Source organism: Urocitellus parryii, chromosome 1 (genome assembly GCF_045843805.1).
Source record: "Urocitellus parryii isolate mUroPar1 chromosome 1, mUroPar1.hap1, whole genome shotgun sequence".
NCBI lineage: Eukaryota > Metazoa > Chordata > Mammalia > Rodentia > Sciuridae > Urocitellus > Urocitellus parryii.
Window position 1 is genome coordinate 225,012,234 of NC_135531.1, and position 26,390 is coordinate 225,038,623.

The 26,390-nt window shown below is 36.3% G+C and overlaps 1 protein-coding gene across 3 annotated transcripts in view; it reads left to right on the plus strand.

Moving 5' to 3' along the window:
* Positions 1-26,390, plus strand: part of Metap1d (methionyl aminopeptidase type 1D, mitochondrial) — an 81,553-nt gene that overhangs the window by 38,503 nt on the left and 16,660 nt on the right. For all 3 annotated transcript variants that reach the window (XM_026389592.2, XM_026389593.1, XM_077798799.1), the window contains exon 2: positions 24,358-24,515. In XM_026389592.2, coding sequence (XP_026245377.2) covers positions 24,358-24,515 — 158 coding nt within the window. The remainder of the gene's footprint in view (positions 1-24,357; positions 24,516-26,390) is intronic.

Consider the following 26,390-nt stretch of genomic DNA (forward strand, 5'->3'; position numbering starts at 1 on the left):
AATTAAATATAGTGTAGACAATTAAATCATTGCTTTTGCCATATAGTAAGAATTATGAATTATGTCTGATTTCTTATTTTCCTTGGTTTAAAAAATTGCTTGAATTTAACTTATTAATCATTATTTTAAATTTCTTTTTTTTTTTAAAGAGGGAAACTCTGACATGCTATCACATGAATGTCATTATTCTTTTTTTTTTTTTTTTTTAGAGAGAGAGAGAGACAGAGAACTTTTTAATATTTATTTTTTAGTTTTCGGAGGACACAACATCTTTGTTTGTATGTGGTGCTGAGGATCAAACCCGGGCTGCAAGCATGCCAGGCGAGCGCGCTACCGCTTGAGCCACATCCCCAGCCCCTATTTTAAATTTCTTGAATCATAATATACAGACACCTGATTGATGGACTATTCCCAGGTTTGTTTTGTTTTCTAGTTCTAGCCTTCTTACTTCCTACCTTTCTGCATTTTTCTCCCTCCTTTCCAGCATTTTGTTATGAAATATAATATAGAGAAATGTGTAAACAGTTGTACAATTTAATGAGTGATTATAAAGCAAATACTGATGTAACTATGTATTTGTTTTTTAAAAAATCAGAATATTGCCAGTACGTTAGACCACCTCTGCATATGCCAATCCAAATCTCTCCCATCCCCCAGGAAACCACTATCCTGTTGTATTTTCTTCCTTGCTTTCCTTTATAGTTTATAGATTTCTAAGGAGAGCAATTTTAAAAATATATTGATATAATTGTCTCTTATTGTAGTTCATCCTTTTTTTTTTTAATTTTGAGACAGGATCTTGCTAAATTGCTGGTGGGCCTGGCCTGAAATTTGTAATCTTTCAGCCTCAGCCTCAGCCTCCTGAGTAGCTGGGATCATAGGCAAGTCCTACCACACCCAGCTACAGACACTCTTTTCTATGTCATTTTTTTTTGGGGGGGGGGGAGTGCTGGGGATTAAACCCAGGGGCACTTTTACCACTGAAATACATCTCCAGACCTTTTTTGATACAGGGTCTTACTAAATTGCTTAGGGACTGGCTAAATTGCTGAGGCTGGCCTCAAACTGGAGATTTTTCTGCCTTAGCCTCCTGAATCACTGGGATTATAGGCATGTGCCACCATGCCCAGTTGTGTCTTTTGATGCACCTTTATTTATATCTATTATGTGTAGACCTAAGATTGGATTAATGACTTTATATTAACAAATAGTTTTACAAAGTGGTTGTGCCAGTTGATACTCTCCAGTAGTATTTGAGTTCTCATTGCCCCAAATCCTCACCTGTACTAGGTATTCTCAGACTTAAATACTATCTTTTAGAATATTATTAGTAAAACAATATAAATAAACTAACTTACTGTGTCTGGGTACTTGTAATTTTAAAATCTGGGTTTTAGAGTGAAGAATAAGTATGTATGTATGTGAATGTGTATGTCTGTGTGTGCACGTATTTCATAGATATAAACTCTTCTGGGCATTTATATTTGTTTGCTAAATTTCATGTTCCTATATAACATCCACTATTCTGAAGACCAGAAGAAAAATGGTATAGTTTTTAAAAAGCAGAGAGAATTTTTGTACTTTTTTTTATTCATTGTGATATTCAACTTGTAATGAGTGATTGTTCAACATATTCACTGTAATGTGCCAGGTGTTATACTTGTGAGCACTTAATAAAAACTAATGTTATCTTTATAACCTTTTTTTCCACTCTTTTAGAGGAGGAAAAGTTTATCTTGACTCATGGTTTCAGAAGTTTAGGCTGAAACCATGGGTGGTCAGATGTCTCCTTAGCTCTGGGCCCAAGGTTAGGTAGAACATCATGACAGAAGGGCACAGCAAAGGAAAGCAACTCAGGACATAACAGCTAGGAAGGAGGGGGGGGAGGAAGGAAAGGGAGGGAGGGAAGGAGGGAGCGAGGAAGGAAGGAATTTTCCATTTTTAATAGATAAAGAAACTGAGGCATGAAATAGTTAAACCTGCCTAAGAATAGGCAGCTAGTAAGAGTTGAGTTAGACAGTCCAGTTGCACTGGATCCATCAGAGTTATGAACACTTAACATCTAGACCCCTTAGCCATATTGATGAACTCTGGATAGAGTGACGTTAGTCTTTCAGAGCTACCATGTTTCCTAACAGGTGACTATACTGGGACCTGAGGTATTCTTTGTGGAGCTAAGTGTTAGGTAAGTAGAGCTGCTCAAACTTCAAGATAGACTATTGCCAGGTATTGGCATACACCTGTAATCCCAGTGGATCAGAAGACTGAGACAGGAAAGTCACAAGTTTGAGGCTAGCTTAGCCTCAGCAACTAAGCAAGACCCTAAGCAACTTAGTGAGACCTTGTCTGTAAATAAAAAATAAAAAGGGATAGAGATGTGGCTCATGGTTAAGTGGCCTTGGGTTCAATCTGTAGTACCAAAAAAATTTTAAAAATTAAAAATAAAATTAAAAAGGGGGGGTGGATAAAAACTTTCTGGGGCAGGGGTTGTGGCTTAGTGGTAGAGCTAGAGTGCTTGCCTAGCACATGTGAGGCACTAGGTTCCATCCTCAGCACTATATTAAAAATAAATAAAACAAAGTTATTTTTTTAAAAAATAAAAATATCCTTTTGAAATGAAGTAAAGATTTTTTTTAAAAAAAAGAAACTTAATTTCTTTCACTTACTATTTAAAACTTGAAATAGACAAAAACAACAAAAGGACCCCAGCTCTGGGACTGGTACAGGTATTATAGGAAAGGATGAGACTGGGTCCTGTCTTCTTTAATATTTTCAGGGACACTCAGACTCCATTCTCTTTCTATACAGGTTTGGGAGCAAGAGACTGAAGAATAAGAGATAGGAAGCAGTAGAGTAGATTTTTTCTTTTTCTCTAATTGTTCAAGTGTGGAAATGTTTTCTTTTAAAACCATCTTGTAAATGGTAACAACATTTCCCATAAAAATCCTTCAGTATAGCTAAATTATGTGCTTACAGCTGAAGAGTTTCCTAGTTTTTTGTTTTCTTTACAAATGTGTAGAGTTTCAGTTATCGTATGGGTGAATGGGCTAGCCTCAGAACTCAGCCACATTGTTTATGTAAGAAAATGCATTCCAAACAGCTAAGACCACATATTTATCTTAGTGTAGAGCTGACTTTATCCATAATATAGATCACTGACTGCCTGAATACTCTGCTCTAAGCTAACTGAATAGTATCATCATCATTTTGATGGTAAAGTGAAAAACATCTTTAGTAAGACAGAAAATATTTTTTCTTTGGATATATACTGTGACTGGGACTAAATTTCACTTAACTACATAGTTAAAAAATTGTAGCAATACCATAAATTCATCTGTTTTTCATTTGTCACATATGGTTTTTTATTTATCAACACTCCTAAAACATTGTAGCATATTAATGTAGCTACCTAAACCACAAGTAGATCTTTAGACTTGTGTGGCAAGAGGAATGATAATTATAATCTGCTTCAGGCTACAGACTGGAACGATTCAAAAAGAAAAGTGCATTACTAATGTGCAGAGCTCATAAATTCCCAATGTCAGTTTACCACTTGTGCCGTCAGGCTGGTTGGCTAGAGGCAAAGAGAGTAGAGTTACATATTTATGAGGTCTGAAACTAGCCATCACCGAGTCCAAGTATTTCCATTTCAGAGCTCATGAAAGTGAGCATCATCTAGTCACAGTGGTGGAGTTGAGAGCAGGGTGGGTTTGATAATGACAAGACATTACTTATAAGTATAAATTCTGACCATTTTAGTCCAGGGATACTTTATTTGTAGGATTTCTAGGCTTCATATTTTATTTATTGTCCCTGAGATGCCTACCTGAGAGGCCAAAGACCATTCTGCAAAAATTTGCTTGCCACCTAAGTTTTTATGACACAAAAGTGAAAATGAAACTTCTTTCAACTCTGCAGCATTTCTCTAGTCCTTCTAGTGTACAACTTGTATGACTTCCTGCCTCTGTCTGTGATCACAGTGGCCAAGCCCAAAACACCTTCAGATCACAGCCAGCACTTGACTGCATACTGTGTTCAGAAACAATCAACTAAGCAGACCTGATCTCTCTTTTGGTCTCTAGTGTACTTCAGGAGTTTAATGTGTATAGTGTAATGAACAGCTACAAACCAGGACCCCAGGATACTCCCAAGAAACACATGGCTGTGAACTGCAAGTTAGTAATATGTGAACAACTGTACACTTTCCACTGTCCAGAAGGGCTAGTCCTGGGGCTATTTTAATTTACAGCCCAGGAGCTGTTGCAGACTAATGTCTTTTTTTATTTTTATTTTTATTTTTTGGTGGTGCTGAGGATTAAACCTAAGGAATTCTGCATACTAGGCAAGCATTCTACCAAGTGAGCTATATCCCCAACCCCCCAATGTCTGTTTTAAATGCTTTGTGTTCCCAAATATAAACAGAAGCATCCCAGATTTAAAGCAACTCTTCGATTTCCTACACTTCTTAGAATTCTTTTTGTTTGTTGGTTGGTAGAGCAATACTTTTTAAACTACATTATTATTGAAAATTTTCAAATATAGGCAAAATCAGAGAAAGGGGTATACTGAACTCTTCTGTGTTATTACCTGTAAAAATATATTTTTAAATTTTTTTAGTTGTTCATGGATATTTATTATTTATTTATTTATATGTGGTGATGAGAATTGAACCCAATGCCTCACACATGTTAGGCAAGTACTCTACCACTGATCCACAACCCCAAGCCCTGTGAAAATATTTTTAATGGAAAAAAATTAGATATTTTTTCTGTCATCTATATGATTGTAATTTTCCAATCTTAGAGGTGGAGTTGGAGTTGGATGTAGTATTATGAAACTCATGGAGGAAAATGCCTCAGGAGAGCATTTGCCCTAAGGAATAGTAGTAAGAGGAGGACTTCGTCCTCAACAGCTTAAAGATGCGTTGCTCTTTCCCAAGGGAATTCAAGTTGAATAAGAAAGGATTCTAGGAACTAGACAGAGTCTTGTCCAACAGGCTGGCAGATTCATTCTTAATTTAATCTTGTTTAAAGCTCTTGGTCTCTTTCTTTCCCTGGTTATAAGACTGCGGATATTTTGTAATTGTGCTGTTTGCTCAGTACCTTCAGGCTTTTTGTGTGCCTAGCCTCAGTTACAGTTATATAAAGCTGAATCAGAACAGGACCCGTAAGATGTAAGGCAAAACAAACAAACAAACAACAACAACAACAACAAAAAAAAACCCTACCTGAATGCTCATCACTGGTTAAAAAAAAAAAAAAAAAAAAAAAAAGGAATGTGGTCTTTCTATCTAAGGGAATGCTCTGAAACCTCTACAAAATCAGATATATCTGTATTTTTTGTTAGACAGGAACCCTAGCTCTGAAAAGATTATGGTTGCCACACCCCTAACCCAGACACATAATTCAAAACACAGAACAGACTAAACTGTAAAATTAGAATAAACCAGGGGAGAATAAGAATAGCAAGTTGAAAGCCAGCCGTAGTAATGTGCACTGTAATCCCAGCAACTTGGGAGGCTGAGGCAGGAGGATTACAAGTTTGAGTCCACCTTGGTCAACTGAATGAGACCCTGTCTCAAAAAAAAATAATAATAATAATTCTAAAAATGTTCTAATTTCCTCCTCCTGATGATTAGGCCATCACTTTTTTTTTTTGATGCTTTTATTTCTTTGACAATTATAGCATCTGTTAGTTTACCCAGTCTACCATTCTGTATTTGGGAAAAAGGAATAATACTTGGCTCCAATAGGCAAGGTAAGAGAAGGGTGAATGGGCAATGACAGAAAGGAAAGTCTATTTAACCCCAGTTGTTCTCAATTCACTTCTTCCAGTGGAGAAAGTGTGTGAGTCTGAGTTTTGATATATGCAGGTACATAAAAATAGGACACTAGATTGTTACACTTCAGTTTTTAAACTTGAGGGTGTGTATTTGTGTATGTTTGGTACTAGAGATTGAGCCCAGGGGTGCTCTAACACTGACCTACATCTGTAGTCCTTTTTATTTTTTATTTTCAGACAGGATCTTGCTAAGTTGCCCAGCCTGGCCATCCTCCTGACTCAGCCTCCTAAACAGCTAGATTACAGGCATGTGCCACCATGCCTGGCAAAACTTAAGTTTTTAAAAGACAAGTTTAATATCATATAAAAATTACATGTATATGTAATAGCATCATATTTAATTATAAAAATTCCATTTTTTATAATAACATTCAAGAAGATAAAATACCTAGGAATAGATAAGTAACAAGAAATCTATAGAACCTATATGAAGAAAACATTAGATTTTATAGAAAACCTTGAGTACCATTAAAGATTGTAGTAAATGTGAAGATATCTTTTAAATAAGACAACTAAATATTTTAAGTCATATTCTCTTCTTAATAATTCATAAATCCAATGTAAACCCAACTGAATGGCCAAAAACACTTTAAACATGGTTGAAATGCAAATAACAAACCAAAAAAAGCATTTGAAATAATATAGTGCTTAATGTTTCTAATTCAGAGAGCAGTTCTAAAAATAAGTCAGATGAAAAACCAAGAGGCTCAGAGACTTCACAAAAGAGGATATGAAAATAAAACATAGGAAAAATTCTTCAACCTCAGGAGTGTCTAAAAAAAGTAAAAGCAAGAGATCATTTTTCATTTTGAAAATAAAAAATGATTAATAATATTAATAGTATTTGTGAGGGTGTAGGGAAGTAGGCACTATTGGGAATATAAATGACTACTTTTGTGGAGAGCAACTTTGCAAATATCAAAATTTTTCATATTTCTTTTTTTAATTTTACATAGTTCTTATTTATTTTTATTATAACTACTTAAACATTAATCAAAGTAATGGATTTCACTGTGGCATTTCCATATATGCATCTTTGATCATATCCACCTTCTCTATTATCCTTTCTTGCCCTTCCCTCCCTCCTTTCTTCCCTTTCTCCCCAGTCCTTCCTCTTCCCTAATAGTCTGTCTTCTTTTCTCTCTCTCTCTCTCTTCCTCTCTCTTTTTTTCTAGTTTCCACAAGCGAGAGAAAGCATGTGATACATTTCTTTCTATGCCTGTCTTATTTCCCTTAACATGATAACCTCTAGTACCGTCCATTTTCTAGCAAATAATATGATTTTGTTAGTCTTCATGGCTGAATAAAATGCCATTGTGTATATATGCCATTTTTTAAAATACACTTCTCTTTTGGCTTCTGTTGGGAGGGAAGAAGACTGATTCTATCTCTTGTCTATTATGAATAATGCTGCAGTAAACATGGGTATGCAGGTATCTCTTTTGTAAAAATTATGTGTATTTTTAACTTAAAAATTCTACTGTCAGATGGGCGTGGTGGCAGGCCTGTAATTCCAGCAGCTCAAGAGGCTGAGGCTGGAGGATTAAGAGTTCAAAGCCTGCCTCAGCAAAAGTGAGGCACTAAGCAACTCAGTGAGACTCTGTCTCCAAATAAAATACAAAATAGGGCTGGGAATGTGGCTCAGTGATTAAGTGCCCCTGAGTTCAATCCCCAGTACCCTGCCCCCACCAAAAAAAAAAAATTCTACTATGAATTTAAATGAAAAAGAATAATTAGTCACATGTGCAATTGTACACGTAAAAGGCATGAGGTAAACAATACAAAAAAAGATACCTAAATACTTGTTATTAGTTAATTGACTATGGTTCACATTGGCTATGTGACTCAGCCATACAAGGAAATATTATGAAATCACTAAGGAATATATATGTTTGTTTGTTTTGTGGTTCTGGGGATCAAACCCAGGGCCTTGTGCATATAGGAAACCATCCAGTGAACCACATCCCGAGGCCTATATCCCTATTTTTTGTTAGAGACAAATATCTTTCACATATTAGGGAGAGAAATAAATGACTTTCAAAATAGTAGTTTAATAAAATTATATGTATAAACTATTCATAATATATGGAAAAGTAATGTACTATAAAAATATAACAACAATATACTAGTAGATACATAGAGGAAAAGAAGTGTGTTTGCTGAATGTCAATCACTAGCGATCATCTGAGGACTCTTTTTACCTTTTTTTTTTTTTTGGCAGTGCCAGGTATTGAACTTAGGGCCTTACTCATGCTAGACAAGTACTTTAACATCACGATACTTGCTATATACTTTTCTCTTTATCCTTTTTCATTATTCTTATTTAATACAATGCAGGTGCTGTTATAATGAGAAACAAAAAGAATCATGGGCTTCCCATGGACCTGGGTCCTTCTGTGTGGCTTTAGGAGAGAGCGGAGCACAACTCAGGAGGATGACCTTGGACTTGTTGGTTCAAAATGAAAAAGTTGGTAGACAGTGCCTCACATCTGCCACAGCCTCACCAAAGGGCTTCTGTTGGGAGGAAAGTGACCATCTGTCACTTCAATACTGGTTATTAGAAAGCACCTAATTTGGCTGAGTTCCCATCAGTAATCCTAGCAATTTGGGAGGCTGAGGCAGGAGGATTGCAAGTTCCAGGCCAGCCTCAGCAACTTAGGCCCTGACTCAAAATAAAAAGTAAAAAAAAAAAAGGGGGGGGGCTGGGAATATAGTTCAGTAGCGGAGTGCTGCTGGCATCAGTTCCTAATACCAAAAAAGAAGAAAAAAAGCCACTAATTCATGTGGACATATGGAACAAAGGGATAAGGTGGTTGTCTAGAAGAGTCTTCTGGCATAGTGACTACTCATGTATAGCAAATCATCCCTTGACCAGACCCAATGCAAAGGTAAACCATTGAAGATGGAAGGAAAAGGGAAATGCATTTGCTGTTTGTAAATTCACATTTGTAGCTTTTTCTTTTCCTCATTTTTCTTTTACTTGGGTCAGGGGCAAGGTGATTTGAATGTGTAAAATCTAGTTCTGCATTTCCTTCCACCACTTCTCATCTTCATTTCTGAGGACCCCTCAGCAGGTAAAGACAGCATTGTTGCCCACGAGGAGGCAGTGGCCTTCTGCGTGCTGTTATATATTTTCTTTTTATTAGAGCATTATAATTGCACATGGTATTTGGATTCATTGTGACAAAATTATACATGCAAAAATTTTATTTCAATCCCCATTCCTCTCTTTCTCTTCCTCCTTCTCCCTTTTCTTCCCTCCTCTTTTCTACTGATACTCCTTTTTCTCCTTTATTGATTTATTTTTGATTGGTACTTTATACATATAAATAAAGGTGAAATTCCCTTTGGTACATTTAATATGGATATAACATGATTTTGTTAAATTCATTCCATATTTCTTACCCTTTCCCTTCCTTCCTTCCTCCCTCTTCAACTCTTCCTTCTTCAACTCTCCCTCTTCAACTCTCTCCTTCCTCCCTCTTCCTTCTCTTCCTTCAACTCCAGTTCTTCCCTGTAACTTTATGATATCCAATCCCCTCCCCAATGACCTTCTTTTCCTTATTTTGCTCTAGCTTCCACAGATGAGAGAAAACATTTGACCCTTGTTTTTCTGAGTCTGGCTTATTTCACTTAGCATGATTTTCTCCATTTCCATCCATTTACCAGCAGATGCCATTATTTCATTCTTTTTTTATGGCTGAGTAAAACTCTGTTGTGTATATATGCCACATTCTCTTGATCTATTCATCTATTGACAGGCATCTAGGATGATTCCATAATTTGGCTATTGTGAATTGTGCTGCCATAAACACTGAAGTGACTGTATTGCTATAGTATGCTGATTTTAATTCTTTTGGATAAATACTGAGGAGCAGGATAGCTGGATCATATGCTGTGTATATTTATAGATTTCATGGGCCTGACCCTATCCTCAGGGCTCAGCCTTATTTGGAACTGGGCTCCCTAAATTTTATTCTTTCTTTCTTCCTTTTTATTTTAACCCCTCTGGTATGGGGGATTGAACCCAGGGACACTATATTACTGAGCTACATCCCAGCCCTTTTTTATTTTTATTTTTTTGAAACAGGGTCTTGTTAAATTGCTTAGGGCCTCCCTAAGTTGCTGAAGCTGACCTCAATCCTCCTAACTCAGCCTCCCAAGTCACCAAGTTACAGGCGTGCACCAACTTACCCAGTTGATTCTTTTTTCTTTAGTGGACAAAGTTTTCATAGATTTCCATATAAGAATTACAATTTGACATCTCAGAGATCTGTCTCCATAGGTGTTCACTTGGATTCTGAAAGTAAAGCTAGGGTCTTGAAATGGTTTCTGAATAAACAATGAAACATGTTTAAAGTCTGTAACTCTTCCTTCTTCCTAACCACATCCTAGATAACCCACCAATGGTGAGTGTCACTTATATGAATAGATTCTCTAGTCTTAGTTTTCAAGTCCCCCCCCTTTTTTTTTCATTCTAGCTGTCTAGATGATTAATGCGACTAGGAAAATACTGTTGACCCACTTAAATCATGTCAAACAACATCCATTGCTCATCTACATAACGAAATACCATTGAACATTATATCTTTAAGTGTGGGATCCAGTGAACTACAAAATAATGTTTTAGACATTTGAGTTATAAAATAAAATATAACCCATTGAAACTAACTATAGCATTAAATAGTACACTAATCAATGGTAACTGTTAGTGAAAATCATTTTAGAAACCAAAACAGCTAATGCATTTCTGTTTTAGTAGTTAGAGGAGGTAGGGGTGGTTGCATGCCACACAGTGTGAGTTTAAGAAAAGTCTTTCTGTCAAAGTTTGTTTTAATATTACTTGTTTATTATAGGATTTATTATAAATAGTTGTTTTTTTTATTGCTAATCAGTGGTTGTAAAAATAATGGTTTTCTGAAAAAAATTGTTTGACTTTTTATCCTAGTTTTATTAAACTGGTCTTTGAATAATTTTAAAGACAACCAATTTACAGTTGAAACTATTTTGATCAATGATCTGATAACAAAGATAAGCTTTGACAGCTTTTTAAAACTTTGTAAGGACATCATTTGCACAGCGTTTAAGTAAATGCAAAATTTAAAGGCAATGAATTTAGGCTATCAGGTTTCCATGGTTACACCTTTCCAAGTTACTTTGTGTATTGTGTAAATATGACTGTGAGTCACTGATAATTATTTGTTTTTTGTTTGTTCTGTTGATAATTCTGTGTTTAGCTGAATTTAATACAGTTCACACCGTGTGCTTTGGTTTATGTATATTTTAGTGTTTGTGATTGACAGTGATTGAGCATTTCTTATGGAGTGCTTGCCTTTTTTGTCATAAATGATGTATGTTGGTAGTACTTGAAATGTAAATAAGTTCTTTCTGTATCACTGTCTAATAAACAGGAATTTTTATGCAAAGAAGACTTCTTGGTACCTTTCAACAATAAGGTTTGGTGAGCTTTAGAATATTTCTGTTAAACATTGTACACCAAGACAAATATGTTTAAATTTTTGCAGACTTTAATTTACTAAGGTTACTGAGGACAACATAATGTTTCATGGCTAAGCACTGCAAAATTGACTGGATACTATTTAGTAACTGAATAAAAATAGCATTTAGAGGCTGGAGGTGTGACTCAGAAGTAGAGCACTTGCCTTAGCATATGCTAGGCCCTGGGTTCTGTCCTCCACCCTGGGGTTGGGGGGTGGAGGAGAAAAAGCAGCATTTGGATTTAACTCTTTCCGGGAGAGGAGGAGGTGCCAGGGATTGAACTCAGTGGCACTTGATCACTGAGCCACATCCCCAGCCCTTTTTTGTGTTTTATTTAGAGATAGGGTCTTACTGAGTTGCTTAGAGCCTCGCCTTTGCTGAAGCTGGTTTTGAACTCACGATCTTCCTGCTTCAGCCTCCCAAGCAGACCTTTATAGGGAATATTTTCACGAAAGGTGGAATATTTCTATAATGTGGTTTCTCCCAACCCACCTGCTGCACAATTTAAGAGCTATTCTGTACATGGTTATGTTAAGAAGGGTATAAGTCTTGAGAAAATCCAGGGCCTTTACCTCTATGAGTGAAAGAAGAGTTTCCCTAGAACTCCCCATTAACCATCACTATATTAGCAAGGTTCCATCAGGAACTCTCAGAAAACAAACAAACAAACAAACAAACAAATGCTTTCTCTCAGTACACTACAATCATCAGAAGTTATTCAGTTCGTAAAGTGTTTTTACATCTTCAGTGTTGTTTGATGGTTAGGGTGGCCCTATGATGAAGTCAGAAGAGATCCAATGCTGTAGATAGTGTAGCTTTAAAATAGCAGCTCTGGGAACCATCTAGGATCTCATGATTACTTTGCGATTTACTTACTTTGTGGATTATCCAAAAGCACGTTTTAAAATTCAGACTGGTTTCTACCTATTGATTAGTGCATTTTAGAGTGACCTCCTCCCACAGTCAGCTACCAATGATAGTAGTAATTATCATTTATTGAGGGTTTACTTTGTATTGCTTTCTAGCTATCATATCATACAATTATCATAGCAACATGGTAGGGAAATATTATTCCTGATAACAAATAGGGAGGAGAATAAGTTTTAGAGATTAACTAATATATTCAGGTAAACCAGTGAGTGCCCAGAGAAGAAAATCCAATTTAAGCAAGAACTCAAGTAAATATAATTAGGAAGGCACATCTTTTAGAAGAAAGCCCCCATGATACATTCACAAGCAAAGTATAAAGTGTTTTAAATTCCACAATATTTCCTACCCCCCCAATTTTTTATGTTTTACTAGGTATTTGGTGGTTGGTTTTTTTTTTTTTTTGTAACATCCTGGTAGATGTGCAGTTCAAAAAATGTTCAATACACCTCACATTAGACAGTAAATATGTTTTTAATATTTTATACATCAGATATTTGAGTACTTTGGCAATATTGAAAACATTAGTATAAAGAAGACAAAATTGTCATTCTACTAAGTGTGAATAATTTTGGTCAGCTAAGGTTTTCAAGTAATCTTGTGTTTTCAGATATGAGAAGCAGCCTGCTACACACAGATAAAAAGTCCACATTTTCTTGTTGGTAGTGGTGAAGTTTTTAAATTTTTGATCTTTAGTACAATAAAATAGTTAACTATTCATATATTTTAAAAAAAGAAGGGCCAGATTATAAACAGGCTTCTGTGGAATTCCCCCTTTTAATTCTATACCATTTTAATACATTGAATTTTTTGCTTTAAAGCCTAAATGTATGGGTGATTATTTATTCATTTGGTTAACCAAGTTTATCTAGTTGAATTGAATGTAAAATTATTTGTGGCAATATAACTATATGAAGTCCAAAAGTCTGCCTTCAGAAAATTTAGAGTTTTTCTTTACCAAAAAGGCTACTATGTATTTTCTCTTTATTTTCCTGATTGAAAATAACTCCTGGACGAGTGATCTTTGCTTGTCTTGAATCAGTAGAATTTCAACTATAAAAGCTTGGAAATATATTATTTTCTTGAAGCTTTGGCTTTTGTCATTTTAGGTCATGATTATTGACCTACCTACCTACTATTCCTATTGCCTGGTAATGCAGCAGAAAAAAAATTCCCAAAACTGTCAAAATGATATTCAAATGTTTTATTTCATGCCTTTCATTTGAAGTTGTACAGTGAAGACATACTTAGGAATGTATTAAATGTAGGGTTGGGGGAGATATTTTGCATTTGGTATTGCTACCACACTGAGCTATTTTATAACTCTGAGCTATTTTATAACAATTGCTTTCTTATACATCAATAACTTTAAATGACTCATCAGCAAGAAAGGAAGACAGGCAGGCAGGCAGGCAGGCATCTAATGGTATACATATGGCATGTTCCATATAGACACCATTATAAAACAAGGACTAAAGTTATGCTCTTTTCAAATGCCTTAATACATTTTTAAAATATTCATATTAAAACTGTTCCTTTGATCAGAAACTGTAGGTTCCCATATCATCTAATACTGTGTATTTAAATTCAGAATAACTAATAATTTAAGTAGCATTTTACATGACAATAGTATTTTGGGTAGTCTTTTTTTTTAAGAATTAAAGAAGGACTTTCTTACTACATCCGTTTTTTAAAATATGACTTTTTTTATATGGACATTCTCTAAAATTGAATTCCATGTGTGATTTCTGTGAAATTGCCCTTTCTGGTTCCTATTTATGTGCTTTAATAAAAATTGTTCTATCTTCCTCTTCTTTAACTGAAGTGTGTGAGGTAACAGGAATGTTTCTTTTGAGAGACTTTGTAAAGTTGAAATTTGCCAGATGTTCCACACTAACCTAGAAGTGTGCATTCCCTGGGTACCAGGACTGGGTGAAATTCCTTCCTGTTCTTTTGACAGCGTTTTAGTTTTGGTTCATTTTGTTGTTGTGCTTCTACTCTGATTAGAACTTGTCTTTTATTCTGTATTTAAATGATATCACGGCATCCAGAAAATCTGGCAAAGAAAATGATATTTTGATGACATTTTTCACAGGGCTCAACTGGAATGAATTATTACATTTTAACCACAGCTCTAATAAACAGCTCCTTTATTTCCCCTGGAAGGATACAGTATTTCTTTGTCCAAGAAGTTGCCTGAGTATATGTATTGTTGAAGTGCTAAAAAGCTGCTTTTCTCTAAACTTTAGCTGAGACACAATGGGATTTGCTCAGCATACACCATTTCATTGTGACTCAATGTTTTCTGATTATAAAGATGAATTTATATTTAAATTTTGTGAAGTAAATATTCTTATCTTAAATGAAGACACTTAATAAAACAGTCTTATTTCTTTGTACAAATTGATCATGTCCTTGTAATTCCCACTGGTCCACCATATGATCTGCTTACACTTTGAGCTCTTACTGCAGTCTTTGGCATTCTTCTCTGACCTATAGTTGAGCTAGCCTAAAAGATTTTTTTCCTGGGCCCATAAGCACAAGTCTATATTATTAAGTAGGGATGTTTATTGATCTGTGTTTCTAGAGTAGACCAATCGCGGTGTGTGTGTGTGTGTGTGTGTGTGTGTGTGTGTGTGTATGTGTGTATTTTTTTTTTTTCCAAAGAGGAGGGAAATGCTTCTTGCTTAACTAAATCCTTGGGTTCTGGTGGTATATATTAATGCATAGTTCAGATTCAACTTTTGTAAAGAAATAAAATAAAGTATTTTCCTAAACCATTTTTGAGCTTATTATTGATGTTATACTCTACTTGTTGCTATTAAAATTTTAAAAAGGAGGAGGGATGTAGCATAGAGCCAACTTCCTGATGAAGCCTTGGGGAAGGTCATGTTTTGCTCTGACCTGGGGACCATTCTTGAATGTTGTTATTATTAGAAGAGGGTGCCCCCAGGCTGCCCCCCTTCCTTTCCCAGAAGTGCCCTAAGTATGACTGACTTTCAGTTTATCTTTTCTAGAACCAGGACTCCAGGCTTTGGGTTATGGCTTCATGATGAGTTCCACAGACTAGTGTCCATCATTTGACCATTTAGTTTTAATCCTATTTTAGTATTCAAATGATGCGTTCTTATAGAAATTGCCAACTCAGGTAGGCATAGTGGTACATGCCTAGAATTCCAGCTTTTGGGGAGGCTGAGGCAAGAGAATCACAAGTTCAAGGCCAACCTGAGCAAATGAGGGAGTCTCAAAATAAAAAGAGCTAGGGATGTAGTTCAATGGTAAAGTCTCCTTGGGTTCAATCCCCAGTGCCTCAAAAAAAAAAAAAAAGTTTTTTTGCCAACTTAGAGCATTAAGCAACTAGAATGAATTCTTATGTTTCAACATAAAATTGAGATATGATTAATCTCTTACAATATTATACACATTTCCTTTTTATTTCCGTGGAGTCTTTGTGACTATTGTAGCAGTCTTTGCTATAAATAACTACAAGGACAATACTGTTGGATGTCAAGTAGAATCTTTATTTCAGACAAGTATTTGTGCCAGTATATGTTACACTCAACCATGTGCTTTATTTTGAGCATTAAAGAAAATGAGCTGTTTTCCAACACCTGCATACCAACTGGGCCTGCATCCTCTTTAGAAATGCTTAATAAACACTGTAGCTTTATCATCCAGAGGCCATTTCTAAGTACTGATAATTAGGTCTTCCCAAATTATTCTTATAGGTTTGTGAAACAGATATAGTCTTCTCTCTGTAACAGCATCTTAGCTTGAAATCCAGGAAGCAGTGGTGTATGTTGTCCATAGCCATGATTTCCTGAATTGGAGAAAAAGTGTGGAAAGCATCTGGGAGAAAGGAGGCTCTTTACCAGCTTGTTTCCTGTAAGTTCAATTGGAAGACCTTGTCTGTGCAAATAGATTTCAAAATAGAGCCTGCCCTTTGACTGTCTCCATAATTACATGGCTCACTCTGTATTTTATTTGGCAGCCAGAGCAGTTAACCCCTGGAAGGAAGGGGCTGATGGCATGCCTGTCTTGGCTTCCCAGACATGTCCATGGGAATGAATAAACCACTGTTTGGAGAAGTCCACAGCTGAAAACACTAGAATGGTCCTTAGCTGAATTGAAACTCTTTGGAAACAAATTTAATAATGTTTATTATGATTGGTTTAAAAAGTTCACTTTGTCTTTAGTGTGTGGATTGTAGAGCAGTATTAATTGTTTTTTAAAAATTGGGAGTTAGGGGAGTTCCTTGTTGCTTTGATGTAATCAACATCTGTCAACTGAATGAATTTGCTTTTGTTTAGTTTCAAGGGCCCTGTCCTTTAGCTTTGCCCAGTCAGTATCTGCTCCAGCCTGGGGCATTCCCTAGTTGTATGTGTGTGTGTGTGTGTGTGTGTGTGTGTGTGTGTGTGTGTATCCTTCAACAAATACACAGGTTATGCCTTGTGAAATGTGAGCTTCTCTTCTACTTTATAGTTGTCTTGAAATGGGAAGGAACCTTCATTTTTTTCCTCACCTACTTTTGAAACATGTGCAACTTAGTAGGAGATTACAAAAATCAATGAAAGAGTTATATTCAGTGATACAGACTATTTAATTTTTCTTTCACAACATTTGTACAAGTTATGACACCTTTCAAGCAGACAGTCAGTGTTTTAGGTCAAGAAATATGAGGCGTAATGCATTTGCAGTGTTCTCTTGGACTTGAAGCACACAATATAAGAGCCGGTACTCCTACTCTGGGTAATTGGTTGGATTTCATGAAGTGTGATCTTTCCGTGGTTCTAAATCAGCACTTGGAAAATGTATTCCTATGGTATAGTCCCTTTTGAGCCTAGTAGGAGGCATCATTTTTAAACAGTAAAAATATATATCAGATTGCTGTCACAAACAAAGTCAGTTGCTGTTTTTAGTTTTTTGCTAATATTAATGTATTATTTAAGCAATCATTTAGTTTAAAATTATCAATGAATATAAGAACCATATTTGAAAATGAATTAGCAAAACATTGTTGCTTTCTCTCTTGGTAATCATAAATCATTTAAATCTGGCAGGCATTCCTCCCTTCATCCAAAATAATTGCCTCCATTTGTAAAATCAATTAGATGTTAATATGCTATAAATAATAGTTTTGTTACTAGATTTTGGCATTTGCTGATCATTATGAAAAAAATATATTCAGTAAGACATTTTACAGGGTGTCTTTTAAATTACCTATTATCTCTGGTTGACATTGTTAGCTAATGTAAAGTAGTACCAGGCTACTTTATTGTGTTGTTTTCTACCCAGATATTTGATCCCTCTGAAATGAAACCTAACTGAGGATTGATGGCACGCTGCAGGGTGAAAGTGCTTCCCTGGAAACGCACAATGAAAAATATAGGTGTTGGTAGCCCACACTTGAGTACAAATGTACTTTGTTCAGTTTACAACTGCTTAAAATAATAAGCATTTAAAATGCCTCTTGGAAAGTTCATTCAGACCGCTCCCTTAAAAATACTTGTTGACCAAAAGAAAACTCACATTTTCAAGGGTAAAATCGACTTAATTAAGGGTCATTAGTAAAGGTGCACATAAAAACCCAGGGCTCAGTGGGTGAAATGGAAGCATTTCATTATGTGGTATAGAATGCATGAGCAGATAACAATTAAAATGGACCCTGAGTAAGAGGCCAATAAATATAGGGCATGTTGTGTGCAGCACCATTAGTTATTTAAAATGCACTCCTCCCTCCAGCATTCTTGAATTCTGTAGTCCCACCTTTCAGACAATCTGTAAAGCGAAATAAAAGGCAGCGTTTGGAAATTGATGTTATTACCAAATATGAAAATATTTAAAACCATAACCTAGATTTACATTCCAAATACAAATTTAAAATGTGTAGCAGTATCCAGAGGACATATAGCAATTTCAAGAGACATTCAGGCTGCACAGTGTGCTCCTCTATGAAGGGAAAGAAGCAGTCGCCTATAATTTTCAGCGTTCAGCTCAAACTAGGCTCTGATAGAATTTTTATGACACTGAAAATAATTCTTATCATTACCTTTGATAACAGTAAATATTCTAGTATTCATAACAAATAACGTATAGCTTTACTGCCCATGCCAACCCTATGTAGAGTTTCTGTTAGGCAATCATCAGTAACAACACTGTGTGATCATCATTTTCAAGATCAAATTAGTACCAAGCAGCCCCTTGCTGCTCTGGGCTCTCCTGCTCTCCTGAGTTTTCTGCTGATTTCCCATGGGCATCTCCTGAACTTCAGATTAGTCCACTTGCCCTTTACATTTATTAGTGCACACCTGCATCTTGTTCCCCCAAATCGCTTTACCAAAGGAGGGTGTGCTGTAGGTCCTAGGTGAATGACAGTGCAAAGAGGACAGGTCTGATGGGACTTTGCTGATTCTTCAGTCTTTGAGGATGGTCATTGAGCACCAAATAAGTTCTAACATGACAGTAATAATAAGTTGAAAGTTAGATACTGTTATATCAGTGGTGCTTTTATAAAGCAAAGAAATATTTAGAAAACTCAACAGACCTTTTCTACAGTGTTATATATTCAGATACTATAGTTTGGGTATCCTTTCTGTGACCCTGAATAAAATGGGAGCTTGGATTTTAATTTTTTCTCACTCTACATTTAGAAATTTTAATTACTACTTATTAATTACAATATGATAAATGGGACCAACGATATCCCATCTTTGCTCCCCACCACCAAGGCTAATTGGAGGACCATTATCTTCTGAAGGTAACATGACTTAAGCCCATTTGTTCATTTCACCTGTGAAAACACTAGATTTTTTTTTCTGGTTTATAATGAATAGTTAGTGGAATAAACACGGTATGGTACCTTATTATCCTGTTAACTTTTGACAACGTGTATAGGGTGTCCTTTATTAGATTGAAAGAAAAGATCTTGCTTCAAATACAAAAGTATCTTATAAAAGTGGAATTGCTGAGTACCCTGCAGAACCAAAACCGTCAATAAATTATCTATGTTCAGACTGAGTTTCTGATGCTTAGAATTTTGCCATCCAGTCACATGTTGGTGTACTTTCAACTTTTTGACAGTGAGTCTGTCATTTGGTAGAATAGGTTGGATGGCATCCAAAAGTGAATGTCTCAAAAGCTTCTCCCAGTAGAGAACTGAGTACTTCATACTTCAAGTTTAAGAATATAGAAAAGATTCCCCCATGATAACTGTACTCAAACTTGATAATACTTAACATAATGATGATGTCTCCTTTGTGTAATTGGCCACATTGAAAAAAAATAATTTTATGAGTCCTAAAATTGACCAGAAGCTACATCATCCCATTACCTGGAATGTAGCATGACAATCAAATGTTGCCAAAGGAAGGCACACATGTTAGAGCTGCTGGGACCTCCAGGAGTCTGAGTACAATTTTTTCATGTTACTAAGCCCTTAGATCTTCATGGGTAAACATCTGTGAAGTGCTCTGCACAGATCTTGGCACCAGGAAATTCTCTGTCAGTCAGTGTCAATGACAGGACTCCTGACAGGATTGAGAGGACAACTTCACCTCTTAAGGTGCCATTCAGTGCTGTGTCACTCTGGCCCTGTTTTTCATTACTTCTGTCACCATCTGATATAATCTAATGTATTGTTGATATGTTTATTGTCTGCTTCAAGGCCCCTACAAGAACATAACTCCTTGAGAGCAAGAACCAAGTCTCCTTATTCACCACTGTTTTCCTTGCTTCCAGAGTGTGGCACATCACAAAAGTTCAGCAGATACATTTGTTGTTAAATGAAAGAATAAATTTAGAGGCCCCACAGAGAAGAGAGGAAAATAAATGAACATTTATGGAGCACCTACATTTTGTAAATGGTTTACATATATATTCTTTTAGGTAATGCTCACATCGGCCTCATGGTAGGAAGAGCACTTTAATTCCCATTTAATAGCAAAGAAAGTGGGACTCAAGAAGTTTTGAAAACTCAGACTTGTCTGTCTTCAAAGTTCATGCTCTTTTCACTACTACAGTGCCTCCTGATTAGATCATCTCTACGAATTTTCATGAAAAATATCTTCACTCTAAATCTTAATCTCCATATGATATATTTTTCATGATTTAAAAAAAATCTAGCCGGGCACAGTGGTGCACACCTATAATCCCAACGGCTTGGGAGGCTGAGGCAAGAGGATCGCAAGTTCAAAGCCAGCCTCAGCAAAAGCGAGGTACTAAGCAACTCAGTGAGACCCTGTCTCTACGTAAAATAAAAAATAGGGCTGGGGATGTGGCTGAGTGGTCGAGTGCCCCTGAGTTCAATCCCTGGTCCCCCCCCCCAAAAAAAAACAACTTTCCTTAAAATCCAACCCTTGGAAGTAGCATTATCTACTAAGCTTGCTAACTAATAGGACTTATAGAGCTGCTGAACATTGTTGGGAGACAGCTTGCAATGGCAGACACAGCCCTGGGTCTGAACTTGGAGGGCTTTAGCCTGGGGTCTGGTCAATTATTACTAGAGATGAGAGCCTTAGTTCCTCATCTATAAAATAGTGACCTGCCTACCTGACAGTTGGTAAGAAGTAATATATGTAGACACCTGGCACTCAGCTTAAGCAGAGAAACTAGTCACTAAATATGAATCACTATTATTATTTTTGTTAGTATCGTCATTGTTAACAGTAAGCATAATACATACTTTTCTCAGAAGGGAAACACTTGTGAGTTTTTCTTTTGTGTTGTCTTTTGTGTCTTGTATGTGCTCCTGCCTAGAAATGCAGTTAGGGGACACGATCATGGATTGATTTCCACCTGAGTTTCTCCAAATTTTCCATTCCATATCCACAGACTGCCCAACTAACTTCTGTCAACTACCTCACTGCCTCACTTTGTGTTCGTCAACAAAGAGAGCTTGGCTTAAAGGAATGGATAGATTAGGTCAAACCAGCACCACTTTTGGAAAATTATAATAGTAACAATACAATAGTTCCATGTGTATTTGCTCTTTTTTTTTTTTTTTTGTACTAGGAATTGAACCTAGGGTACTTAACCACATCACAGCCTTTTTTAAAAAAATTTTATTCTGAAACAGGGAAACAGGGTCTTGCTAAGTTGCTTAGGGCCTTGCTAAGTTGCTGAGACTGGCCTTGAACTTGCGATTCCACTACCTCAGCCTCCTGAGTCACTAGGATTACAGGCATGCACCATTGCAACCTGCTCATTTTTTTTTCTTGAGCCTGTGAGAGAAGTAATATACTTCGTGGAGGCAACTTGACCTGCTTTCCCTCAACCTTAGCACTTACTGTGTATCTTTGTATCTTCAACTGGAGTAATAAACACAATCTGTAGGTTCTTGTGAAGATTAATAAGCTAAGATGTAAAGTGCCTTATACAGTTAATTGACATTCAGTATTACAAGCTATAGTGGAGCCCATGTTTTCTTTTCCATTTTACATTTTAAACATTCTTGAAGGGTATCTTTACTGGGTATCTGCAGAATACAAGGAATTTTCATATTCCTTATTCCAACTAATTATTACCTGAGATCTAAAAGAAAACATTTTTTCAGGACCATAGAGCTAAAAAGAGGAGCAAAGTCAAAAGTCTAGACTTCTACTTTTCCACTGTTTTCTTTTCCTAAGACACTTCCCACCACTCACATGTCAGTTGACAATCCTGGGGTCATTAGGGAAACATAGTTTAGGAAATAAGGTACCCACTACTGTCAAGTAACTCTTTTTTTTTTTTTTAAGTCAAATGCGGTGGTGCTTGCCCATAGTCCCAGCTACTTGGGAGGCTGAGGAAGATGGACAGCTTGTGCCCATGAGTACAAGACCAGCCTGGGCAACAACATATAGAGACCTTGCCTCAATAACAACTTAAAGATATGATATTTCTGACCTTGTATCTTGTTTTGGAATTGTTTAAAATAGGTACCCCAAACCCAAGGGGACTGATAATGTGGCTCAGTGATAGACCATGTGCTCACCAGTAAACCATGTGCTGACCATATGCCAGGCTCTGGGTTCAGTCCCCAGCACTGCAAAAAACAAAAAAAAAGTACCCAAAATACCCCTGTAAGTTTGATTCAGTTTGATTCAGCAGTATTACTTTCAACTTTACAGAAAAACATAATTGAATGAAATTTTTGATCCTGACTTACTGACCACTGGAGTTTGTTTGCATCAGTGCCTTTTCCCTTGTCAATGAGAGATCCTGAGTTTGGGGGCCAATACTCACCTGCAGTTAGTGTTTCCATTAAGTTTCACAGCTGAAATGTTACTCTAGGCCAGTAGTTCTCAAGCACAGAGGTACAGGCAGATCACCCCAAGAGTTTGTTAAAGTACAGATTGTTGTCCTCACCCTCAGAGCTTCTGAATCAGTAGATGGAGGAGAAGGCCTGGAATTTGCATTTTTTTCCCCATGTGTTGCTGATAGTGCTCATCTGAGAACCTCATTGTGAGAACCAGTGCTCTAGAGCAGGACTCAGCAAACTTCTATAAATGGCCTTATGGTAAATATTTTATGTTTGTTGGCCATATATCTTTGTCACAACTACTGTCACTGTAGCTCAGAATCAGCCATAAACAATTATAAGTGAATAAGGGTAGCTATAGGAACTGAAATTTTATGTAATTTCTTGTGTTACAAAGTATTTCTCTTTTGATTTCCTTCAACTACTTATAAATGTAATTTTTAAAAATTTTTATTTATTTTTTTAAGTCTTTGGCTGTATAAAAAGAGGGGCAAGTAGGCCAGAGTTTGGCCCATAGGCTGTGTTTGCCAAATCCTGCCATGTAGTTGTGATTTGTTGGAGCTTTTTTAAACTAAAAATGTTTTAACTAATTGTGATGCAAGTGGATGGTTTCAAATATATAATAGTATAGAAGAAAATAAAATGAATCAAAATGTGTTCCCACCTCTAGCCTTAATCACATGCTCCACAGATAACCACTATTGATAAATATTCATTTCCAGAAATTTTATAGGCATGTACAAGCTTATATAAATAAGTGTACAGCTTTTTACATTCATGAGCTTCTTATAGGGGATGTGGGACATAGCTCAGATGTGGAGCATTTGCCTAGCATGATCAAAGCCCTGGGTTTGATTCCCAGCACTGTCCCTACTTTCCCAAATTTGTGTGGGCTTCTTATGGACTTTTCAGCATTTACTTTTTATCCTAACAATGTATTATTACCTCTTTCCTTGTCGATACTTAGAGATGACTTAGCTTATTCTTTTTAACAATCTCAGAGTTTTCAATTGTGTAAATGTGCTATAATATTTAACCAAGTCCCCATTGATGTTTCCCATTTAGAAACATTTAGGTAGTTCCCCCCCCCTTTTTTTTTTTCACTCAAAACAGTGTTTCAGTGATGGTACATCTTCACACATCCATCATTGCGTAACATCCACAGGATAAAGTCTGGGGAGATGAATTGCTGAGTCAAAAGATATGTGCATTTAAAATTTTGATAGCTATTTCTAAATTCCTGTTGTGACTACTTTAGGGCCCTCTGTCCATTTGCTTTCAGGGTTATACCTACATTTTTGCTATTTGGTCTTTTTCTGATTTGAGCATTCATCACAATGAATTTCAGTATAATGCCTTGATGCACATGAACTTAACACACTGTAATCCTATGGAGGGCAAAAGTGCAGCTGGCAATTTGTCTCTGATTCTTGAAATGAAAATGGCTTTAAAGAATATAAAGCCATCAAAATAGTGCCCTGAATTCTAGGGTTATCCTGGACATTGTCACACAAGGTACCACAGTAGAAGTTGTTCTTTTTACAGACTTGGTGTTTAGCACATGTTTCTATATGTTTGTTTCCCATTACAGTAGAGTTTTCCATTGTCAGGCATTTATGTAAACATAGTATTAGCTAATAAATATGCTGTGCTACTCTTGTACTAGAACTTGGAATACAATTGCTTTCCTTTCTGTTTGGGGCTTTTCCTTTTTGACTCAATAAAGGATTAGAATAATGATTTAGTAGGCAACAACACAACACCTTCAAGTGCAAGCACTGTTAGTTTTGTTTCTTTTTTCTTTTTCTTTCTTTCTTTTTTTGTTTTTACTTAAAATACATTTCTGTTTATAGGTTGTCATAGAATTTTCTCTTCACCACTCAATCGTATCTACTTACACAAGCAGTCAAGCAGTCAACAAAGAAGAAATTTCTTTTTTCGAAGACAAAGAGATATTTCACACAGTATAGTTGTGCCGGCTGCAGTTTCTCCAGCGCATCCAGTTCCTAAGGTACGGTATTGCCTATTATCTGCTGCTTTTTCCAGCCAAGATAAAGATTGACTGCAGAAGTGATCAAATGTTTTTTGCACCTTTGATTTCCAGGCCATTTAAGTCATAATTTAAAACTTGGTTCGTGACTTAAAATTATGATGTGAGAAGTTTTAACATCCTGTAGTTCTAGAACATTAATTTTTAAAAAGAAAGCTCTGAGTGTAGAACTGCTTAGCTTGTTTAGAATTTAAATTTCTATCCTGAAATTTTCTATATTAAATTTCTAACACGAAGATAAAAACTATACATATGTGGTTTCCAAACTTTTAGGACAGAAAATAACTATAAAATTGGGATGATTCAAGAGAAATTACATGAAACTAACACACTGGATTTTTTTTAAAAGCTTGCTCTTATACTTTCCATTTCATTAGTGCTGCTATCTTTGAATTGTCCTTTAGAGTAGATTAAATAAAATATCTTGTTTGAGAGCATTGTTGACTTTTTTTTTCAGAGATTGCAATTCTGTGGAAAGATAATCTGACCATTTTTCAAAATGAAATATAAAGGAGCTGTGTGGGTCATTTAGTAAGAGTAGCTAAAAGAAATATGAATTTGTCACAAAACCACTGCTTTCTTCCTTTTGCAGTTTTTAAAAATGTTTAACAGCGAACCCATATTAAGAATGTTTTACCTCCTGAAGGTGAATGGCCCATTTTGTTGCAGGAGCTCATGAGAAAAGAAAGACCACCAGAGCCCAGAGTATATTCCTGGCTTGGCTGAGGCCTGGCCATCATAGTGAGAGCCAGTATTTGGTATTAGTCACAAAATTGACATTACTTTTCCTTAGGAAAAAGAAAAAGAAATTGCCAGATTGGTAAAAGGATTCTTTTAGACATATCAATCAATTTCAAGAACAACCCAATATCCTCTCTGCCAGGTTATAGAGCCAGAATACAGACAAGATCACAGGCTGTTTGGGGGGAAACCTGGTGAGCTGTGGGCATTAGTGGGATGGCTGGAATAGAGTAGATGCTTCTTCAGGGCTCAGCTGTGGCAGCCCAGGCAGTGCTGTTGCTTGAATCAGAAAAGCCCCTCTGACTGGAGAATAAGAGAAGATCCTAAAACCCAGCATGGCACTCTTCACAAAGAGAAGAGCCTTAATCGCAGCCTTTCCAGAGTTGTATGATGTCAGCCTTTCCAGAGTTGTGTTATCTCCCTCACCCTCCTGTCCCAAACTGCTGTGGCATCTTACTGGGTTCTGTTAAACAATGCTTATGTACAATTGCTATAAATAACTTACAAAAGGGCTGTACAAAACCTCTGGACTAAAAGAAGTTCTGTGGAGGATAGTATTATTTCCTGAATATGCCAATGGGTTTAGGTAAGTGGTGGAGGATGGTGTCTACAAGAGTGATCAGGGTTGAATTTTTTTAAATTTGGGGGGGTGCCTTTTGTCCTTGACAAATGATGAAAATGTTCTAGGTAATTTTTTATGTACTCAGGCAAAAAAGAAAAGGAAGCTGTTTTGTTTTATTCTCTAAACTCTGAGTAGGGTTGCCAAGTGTAAGAAAAGTATATGTGTAATAGGCTTCCATGGACTTGACAGTCAGCCTTTTTACAAATATTCATTGAGAGAGGGTGTTGGGAGCTTCCCTTGCATAAATTTGATCTTTGTGTTAAGAAGATGAAAGTGCCTTTTAATTTTAATTAACCATTTGGCAACTTGGAAGCTTGGTGCTATTTTTCATCAATGGTGATATGCTTCCAACAGGGTTGGGAGGAGGAAGAAAAGAAAACTACTGTTTGTTTTGACCAGAAGTCTACTTCAGTCGAGTTTGACTCAAAGCATGGTGAGGTTAACAGACCATCCAGTGGCAGCACTAACGGGCA